Consider the following 9,288-nt stretch of genomic DNA (forward strand, 5'->3'; position numbering starts at 1 on the left):
GAGCGTTGTGGCCTAGGCTTCCCAGGATAAAACTTGCTATGATCCAATGTTTGAGCATTCAAACAAAGATCCGGCGAGCAAAGACAATGGCTATGAAACACAGTATAGCTAAAGAAAGAGTAGAAGCAGAGACTTTTTGAAGCTGGAAAAATATACTTTCGTGCTGTGTAAAGCTGTGTGTTAAACTCTACTGCCTCTACCCTCTCTTATATAGGGTTGAAGGAGCCAATAGCCTTTATTATGGCAATTAAAAAATGACATTAAAGCTGCCTTCCAACAGCTATAACAGCAGGCCACTACCTGGGAATTGAATTCAGAATTTAAAATTGGAATTAATAGACAATTAATTCCGTAACAGATGAATTCAATCCCTCAACAGTCAGAACTTTCGGGTTCCTGACCGTTAGCGTACAGGGTTCGGTCTCAACTTTCGACCTCATCCAGTTTCGGCCCTTGCACCTTTCGTGGACTCTGTTGCACGAGAGTTGTGCTCTCGGTGCACCACAAACCTCTGGTGTAGCACGAGAGTAGGTGGCTGTTGCACGAGAGTTGTGCTCTCGGCGCACCACAACTCTCGTGTAGCACGAGAGTAGGTGTGCTCTCGGTCCACCCGAACCAAGTGGCTATACCAGTTGGAAAATGATACCGAAGTTTGGCATAACTTAGCCCGCAAGGCCAGCCAATTTGCGGACGACATTCGTGCCCCCAGGTGCCGGCGCACACGAGCTCGGGGCTTGAATCAAGTCTTTTTCAATCTCTGCTAGTTGGAATTTTGATTTGCACCCCTCCCCCCCCCCCCCCCCCCCCCCCCGCGCGGAGAGAGCCTCTATGCTATACAATTCTACAAGTTTCAAAAGAGCTCTTGTATATAAGGGGGGAAAATCTTCATTCCAAAGCAATGTGGGACAAAAGCACACTTTTCCCCTTCATTTTCCAACTCAAATGGGTCTACTTTGAGAATCAATATCTCATTCACCCATTATCCGTTTTGAGCGTACAATATATCGATCTCTTCATCTCACTACGAAGAATCCGAATCCACTTTGACCCGACCCAAATCGGAAGTGGACCCCACTGATAATTGTACCACAAAATAGCCACTTAACATGCCATTTTATCCCATTTTAAGCTATTTTTTTCCAACAATCCCCACATGAATGAAAAATTGATTTTCGGGGGTATTTTGAAATCGGAAACAACTGTGTTCAAACGGTCGATCCCTGCATAGGATAGGTAGGGAGTCACTATACCCTTTGAACCTTCCCTCGTGAAGATATGTTTACTCTACTGGCTGTACGGTAGAACGCGATGTCTTTGAACCGACTGCCGTTTGTGTAGACGATGACATATCTCACACAGGAATCTCCCAACCATGCTCTTGCTCTCATGAGTGTGCCCGTTTGGTCGTGGGTCACCGTTCCTGGTTCTGCCGAGAGTTTCTAAAGAATTGTGCCCAACAATTCTCCTTTTGAAGCGACCCTCACTTCTCTCTAACATAGGTGATTCTTTCTCGAGTATCCCGCATACTCAAGAATCATTAAAGCATTAATATGCTAGCCTCTTGCGGGAGTCACTGTTTTAACGAGGAGTGGTAGGGAGTCCGAGACCCCCACAGTGACGCGCTCCGTTCCATAATTTAGTTGTCCCATTGAACCTAGGTGCCAGCTAGGTTGGGTATCCACTATAGAACTTTTTAGTCCAAGGGCAGTAGACCCATTCCTCGTGTCAACTTCTCCACAACTTCTCTTCCTAACCCTTTGGTCAGCGGATCCGCTATATTGTCTTTTGACTTTACGTAGTCAATCGAGACGACACCAGTTGTGAGCAGTTGTCTAATGGTATTATGTCTACGACGCACATGTCTAGACTTACCATTATACATATGACTCTGTACTCTCCAATTGTGGCTTGACTATCGCAATGCCACACATATTGGAGGTACTGGTCTTTCCCAATTAGGAATATCCTCTATAAAATGGCGTAGCCATTCAGCCTCTTCACAACCTTTTGTCCAAGGCTATCAGCTCAGATTCCATCGTGGATCTAGCTATCACAGTTTGCTTTAGAGGATTTCCATGCAACGGCTGCACCGGCTAGTGTAAACACGTAGCCACTCGTGGACTTAGAGTCCTTAATATCAGATATCCAGTTCGCGTCGCTATACCCTTCAAGTACGGCGAGATATCTCCCATAGTGCAGTCCAAGATCACGAGTATACCTCAAGTATCTCATAACCTTTACCATTGCCTTCCAGTGCATGGCACCGGGTTACTCGTATATCTACTGAGTTTACTAACCGCATAGGCAATATCCGGCCTAGTACAGCTCATAAGATACATCAAAACTACCAATGACCCGAGCATATTCCACTTGTGAAATACCTTCTCCGTGGTTCTTGGTTAGATGAATATTTGTATCAAATGGTGTCCTAGCACTTGACTATCATCCTTGTTAAATCTCTCAAGGATTTTGTCAATATAATGTGATTGGCCTCAACACGAGACCATCAGGTCTTCTAATGATTCTAATCCCGAGGATTAAATCAGCCAAACCCATATCCTTCATGTCAAATCTCGTATTTAACATGTTTTTTGGTAGACTTGATCATCCGATCATTACTACCAACGATGAGAATATCATCGACATATAAACAAAGAATGACGTAGCCATCTATCGTTTCCTTAACGTAGACGCATTTGTCACCTTCGTTTATTTTAAACTCGTTCGTTAACATCGCATGGTCAAACTTCTCGTGCCACTGCTTAGGCGCTTGTTTTAAACCATAGAGCGATTTAACCAACTTACACACTTTCCTCTCTTGGCCCGGAACCACGAACCCTTCGGGTTGTTCCATATAGATTTCCTCATCTAATTCGCCATTTAGGAAAGCGGTTTTCACATCCATTGATGGACTTCCAAGTTCCACAGTGCGGCTATGGCAAGTATCATCCTTATGGAGTTTATTCTCGTCACGGGAGAATACGTGTCGAAGTAATCGAGGCCCTCGCGTTGCCTGTAACCCTTGATTACAAGCCTAGCCTTATACTTCTCGATGGAACCGTCCGGTTTCATCTTCCTTTTAAAAGACCCACTTGGATCCTAAGGGTTTACTACCCGGAGGAAGATCAACCAGTTCCCAAGTGTGATTCTGTAGAATAGAATCCACTTCACCTTTTATAGCCTCTTTCACATTGGTCCTTCCGTAGAAGTCACGGCTTCTACATACGTTCGAGGCTCGTTCTCTATCAAACAAGATAGAAAATCGGGTTCATTTACTAATAAACAAGTTAGAGTACCCAAATCGTACTCTAACAAGTAAGTTAGAAAATCAGGACCGAATGATTTTCCAACTTTCGCCCGCTTACTGCGTCTCGGCTCGAGCTCGGGTTCTCTCTCGGATTTCCCCACTATCATTATCCATAGTTTCGTCAAACGTTCGTTTTGACGTACTTGGTCCCTCGTTGGACCTACAAGGAAATATATTTTCGAAAAATATGCATTCCTTGATTCTATTATCGTGTTCTCGTGTACATCCGGATTATTGGACTCGTGTACTAAGAACCGATAAGCACTACTATTATGTGCATACCCAATAAAGATACAGTCCACCGTCTTAGGACCTATCTTTACTTTCTTAGGTGTTGGCACCAAAACTTTGGCAAGACACCCCCACACTTTCAGGTACTGGTAGGAAGGTTTCCTACCGTTCCACAGCTCATAAGGAGTCTTATCGAGCTTCTTTCGGGGTACCTTATTCAAAAGGTAATTACTTGTCAAAATCGCCTCACCCCAAGCATCTTAAGGTAGGCCCGAACTTATAAGCATCGCATTCATCATATCTTTCAATGTACGATTCTTTCGTTCGGCAACACCGTTCGATTGAGGTGAGTAAGGTGCAGTACGCTCGTGTATTATACCTACACTCGCACAGAAGTCACCAATAGGTGCTTCGTACTCACCACCTCTATCGCTTCTAACCTTCTTAATTCTCCGATTAAGTTGGTTTTCCACTTCATTCTTATAAATAACGAATTTATCAACGGCTTCGTCTTTGCTCTTAAGCAAATACACATAGCAGTATCGTGTGCTATCGTCGATAAATGTGATAAAATACTTATTACCACATCTCGTTTGTATCGATCTAAAATCGCACAAATCACTATGGATTAATTCTAGTGGTTCAGTTTCCCTTTCAACCGACTTGAAAGGTACTTTCGTTAGTTTTGCCTCAAACACAAATTTCACACTTGTTATTTGTGTCAATTTGAAAGTTAGGAATATGGTTCCATGCTAATTAATCTACGCATAGAGTTAAAATTAACATGACCTAGTCTACCATGCCATAAATTGGAAGACTCAAGCAAGTAAACAGAATTAACTTTGCTTTTATGATAACAGGAATTACACTGAGCTTAAACAGCCCATCAGTTACATATCCTTTACCAACAAACATTCCTAACTTGGACAAAACTACTTTGTCTGACTCGAACACCATGCGAAAGCCATGCTTGTTCAACAGAGAGCCAGACACAAGATTCTTCCTCAGCTCAGGAACATACAGCACGTTGTTCAACGTTAGTTCCTTCCCGGAAGTCATCTTCAGAACCACCTTGCCCATGCCTTCCACAGCAGACTGAGCAGAGTTTCCCATCCACACCTTTTCACCATCAAACGGTCTCAAAGGTGTTGAACATTTCTCGGTTGCAACACAAAGTGCCTGGTTGCACCGGTATCAATGAACCATTCACGAGGGTTTGAGCCCACGAGGTTCACCTCGGTCACCATAGCCGAAAGGCTAATTCGACCTCTTTCTGATTGCTATCTCCAACAACATTGGCTTCAGAACTCTTGTTCTTCTTCCTTGGAGCCTTGCATTCAGATGCTCTGTGGCCACGCTTGCCACAATTGTAGCATTCACCAGGAAACTTGTTCTTGGTAATGCCACCTTTCGGACCTAGCTTTCGCTTGTCCTTCTTGTTCCTCCTGGAGTTCTTACCGTGCTCCACAACGTTGGCCTTAGCACCAACAACGATAGGAGCTTCCTATCATTCGTCCTGTTCCCTTCCTCAATCCTGAGTCGCTGGATCAGGTCCTCTAGATTCATCTCCTTTCGCTTATGCTTAAGGTAGTTCTTGAAGTCCTTCCAACCTGGAGGCAACAAATGGATCACAGATCCCACTTGGAAGGCTTCACTTAGCACCATGCCTTCGTCACGGATCTCGTCAAAGATTAATTGCAAATCTTCTACCTGACTTAGCACGGTCTTTGAATCAACCATTTTGAAGTCGAGGAATCGGCCAACTACAAATTTCTTTGAGCCGGCATCCTCACTTCGGTATTTATGATCCAAAGCTTCCCACAAACGCTTTTGATGTGCTTATCTTTCGATATACATCATATAGCGTGTCACACATTCCATTCAGGATGTAGTTTCGGCAAAGGAAGTCCGAATCCTTCCAATAGCCAACTGCCATCACGGATTGTGCATCTTGTTCCTTCAACTCGGGAACACTCTCGGACAAGAACCTTGCCAGGGCCGAGAGTTGCTAGGTAGAACAACATTTTCTGTTGCCACCTCTTGAAGTTCGAACCAACACCGTGTGAACTTCTCCGGCTTTTCCAGCCCGAACAACTCGGTACCGAAGGTACCCGAGACATGGGAATATATCCCTCAGTGCTCCCACCATCTTGTGAACCAACGTTCACTGGGTGTAGCTTGGGAATTAGCAACATTGTTGCCGTTTCCTCCATTGTTGTTCTCAACAACATTTTCTTCCCATCAATTGGCCAGTACGGGATGCTCCATTTTCTTCAAGGAAATTTGGAGAAAACAACCAACCGGGAGAAACGAAGAATAAGGTTTTAAGACTGTTGGTACCGTTGGTAGGAAAGACAAATAATAATCAAATAAAATTGACTATTATTTTCTGGAAAGAAGGGAAGAAAAGATGAAGAAATTTGGCTAGTGTTTGGTGTTGGGTTTTTGCAAGAGTCGAGTGAGCACTCATTCCTTAAAACCTTATTTTCCACCTCCCGTAGATGCTAGGAGCGTTGTGCCACCTCCCGTAGGTGTGCTCTCGGTCCACCCGAACCAAGTGGCTATACCAGTTGGAAAATGATACCGAAGTTTGGCATAACTTATGCCCGCAAGGCCAGCCAATTTCCGAACGACATTCGTGCCCCCAGGTGCCGGCGCACACGAGCTCGGGCTTGAATCAAGCCTTTTTCAATCTCTGCTAGTTGGAATTTGATTTGCACCCCTCCCCCCCCCCCCCCCCCCCCCCGCACCGAGAGAGCCTCTATGCTATACAATTCTACAAGCTTCAAAGAGCTCTTGTATATAAGGGGGGGGAAAATCTTCATTCCAAGCAATGTGGGACAAAAGCACACTTTTCCCCTTCATTTTCCAACTCAAATGGGTCTACTTTGAGAATCAATATCTCATTCACCCATTATCCGTTTTGAGCGTACAATATATCGATCTCTTCGTCTCACTACGAAGAATCCGAATCCACTTTGACCCGACCCAAATCGGAAGTGGACCCCACTGATAATTGTACCACAAAATAGCCACTTAACATGCCATTTTATCCCATTTTAAGCTATTTTTTCCAATATTTTGTACTTAATGTGCATGAGTCTTGTGCTTAATGTGCGTGAGATTTGTGCTTAATGTGCGTGTGTGTAATGTTTAATGTGCGTGAGTTTTGTACTTAATGTGCGTGAGTCTTGTGCGTAATGTGCGTGAGTTTTGTGCTTAATGTGCGTGAGTGTGTACTTAATGTGAGTTGTTGTAGAAACTTTAAAGTGCATGAGTTTTATGCTTAATGTGCTTGAGTTTTGTGCTTAATGTGCGTGAGTCGTGTGCTATTGGAGTATTTTATGATTTTTTTAAGGTTCATATAAATGATTTTTAAATTTACATTTAGTTGCAAATATTTATATTTTGTGACCCTACTAGTTTCCTTTTTTTGTCCTAACTTTAACTATTGCATTAACCGCTAGCTTCCTATATATATATATGATCTTCAATTCCTATCTTCAATTCTCTCATCACTTAATTACACTAACCGCTAGCTTTCTGTTTGCAGTTGGCAGAGCATGGACCTCTTAAGAAACTACCATGGATTTGCTAGAAACAGTTTTTGGAGCATTGACGAGAAACCTCTCCTAGAAGCACCGGAAAACTCTAAAGCATTTGTTGACTTGATACTGAAGCCCTCTGAAAACGACTTGAATATCTGGCCTCACAGGTTCGAATTGGTGCATTGATTACTTTTTGGTTAACTTATAATATATATTTTTTCCACACTAATTTAGAGAGAGCGCTGGTTTTTTTCTAGGTTTGAATTCCGATTGAGGTTAACATTGAAATCTGGAGGAGAATCAGGACATCTTATACTAATATCTCAAATAGGAAACCTCAACACTGCTGGAAAGTCCTTCGACTTTACATTTGGGTATCACACCTATCTCCCTGTTTCATCAGACGACATAGGGTGAGCACTTACTTAATTAGTACATCTCATCCATTCCATCTTTAATTTTCTTGTATGTATGCCTTGAGTTCATGAATCTCATTTGCCAGTTATATGTGTTTTTGTTTTTACATGCTGATTCGATCCATCTCATCTGTACAATATAATATATATATATATATATATATATATATTGCTGATCTGAGAAAATTAAAGGATGACATTTGCAATATAATTATTCAAATTTTTTAAGGAGCTAAAGAAATAAATAACCGGATTATTAATTGTTATAATTTATGTCTAGATCAGAGTATACTATACTATACAATGCTGCCTTTTAGATTAATTCCATCTTTATTACCAGGCCAATTTTGTGTTTCATCAAGTGTATTAAGTTCATACTGTCTATCTTTAAGGACAAGTGATCAATCGAACCTTGGATGTTTAGTTTTTGATGTGACAATATAATGATATGATGCTGCTATTTTACTTGTAGTAGTACTTGTGCTGCTCATGTCACAGTAAGTCTTTGGAAAAATCATATTTCTCAACCATGCGTTATAATTCTTGTAACAGTTCTGTTCGTGTTGAGGGGCCAGACACAATGCATTGTTTTGATAAGTTGCAGAAGGGGGAGCTGAATACTGAACAATATGATGCTGCTATTAAAATGAAGGACAAGTAAGGATTTTAGGAATTTTCATTGTGTCAAGTATTGTATTTGCTGCCTTTACCATGTCTCTCATTTGGAACACAATTTTACATAGGTGGATAAAATATATCTAAACACTCCAACAAAAATTGCAATCATTGATCATGAAAGCAATAGGACATATGTGATGAATAAGGGTGGACTTCCTGATGCAGGTAAGATCTATATTTATTTTTTCATGAAAGCTAAGCTAAGCTAGGGTGATTTATTCTTTCTTGATGGATGAGGTGTATAAATTAAAGGATATTTTAGCTTAATTAGCTTAGCTTGCTGGGGTTGGTTTTCACTGAAATTCTTAATTTTCTATTAAGGAAGGGTATTTGATATGCAAATAAAATATCCATCTGCCAATTCAATTCGATCTGTTAAATAGTTTTTTTCTAACATGACTGAATGACTGATTATTAAGTTTCTACATTTCATTTTAAGTGTTGTGGAATCCTTGGGACAAGAAGGTAAAGAAAATCTCGAACCTTGGAGATAATGAATATCAGAAGATGTTGTGTGTGGGAGCTGCTGCTGTGGAAAAACCCATCACTTTGAAAGCCGGTGCGAAATGGAAAGGATGGCAGGAACTGCCATATTGAGAATTCAAGCTATAACAGCGGAGAGCTTGACCCTCAGGGCAGCTGAAACATGTTTGTGCTGGCTGGCTTATATCATTGCATGTCCAGGTATATCTCGATCTATATATTTCAGAAAATAGCTTTCTATTCTACCTTAGCTTGTGAATATATATATATATATTCAGGATAGATAAATGTGCACTTTTGGTTTGTTGATGACTGGATTGGGACAAAGTGATGATTGTGGTTTATGTGTTATACAATATGTTTATATATGGACAGATAGAAAAACTGATCGAAATTGGAATGTAAACTTAAATATATAAATGCCTAGCTAATAATGTCGATTAAGTAAAATCATGTGATGCATATATGGATAAACAAATTGAATAAAATGTGGAGATGGAAAGGAGTGTTAATTTGAAATGTGACTTGAAACTTATTTATTTCACTGCATCTGCATGCTTAGCTTCCATTCCATTTTGGAGTAAAATTAGTGAGTCCAATGTCATATCCCACACTAACCATTATA

At 41.2% G+C, this 9,288-nt stretch overlaps 1 protein-coding gene across 1 annotated transcript; it reads left to right on the plus strand.

Annotated features, from left to right (window-relative positions):
• The first annotated feature begins 7,101 nt into the window (after positions 1-7,101).
• LOC109189509 (putative glucose-6-phosphate 1-epimerase) lies at positions 7,102-8,777 on the plus strand. The gene is made up of 5 exons (XM_019340123.1): positions 7,102-7,253; positions 7,344-7,499; positions 8,055-8,159; positions 8,308-8,345; positions 8,620-8,777. Exons 1-5 carry the CDS (start codon positions 7,102-7,104, stop codon positions 8,775-8,777), a joined length of 609 nt encoding a protein of 202 aa, XP_019195668.1.
• Positions 8,778-9,288: the final 511 nt, after the last annotated feature.

This window comes from Ipomoea nil, unplaced genomic scaffold (genome assembly GCF_001879475.1).
Source record: "Ipomoea nil cultivar Tokyo-kokei standard unplaced genomic scaffold, Asagao_1.1 scaffold1556, whole genome shotgun sequence".
NCBI lineage: Eukaryota > Viridiplantae > Streptophyta > Magnoliopsida > Solanales > Convolvulaceae > Ipomoea > Ipomoea nil.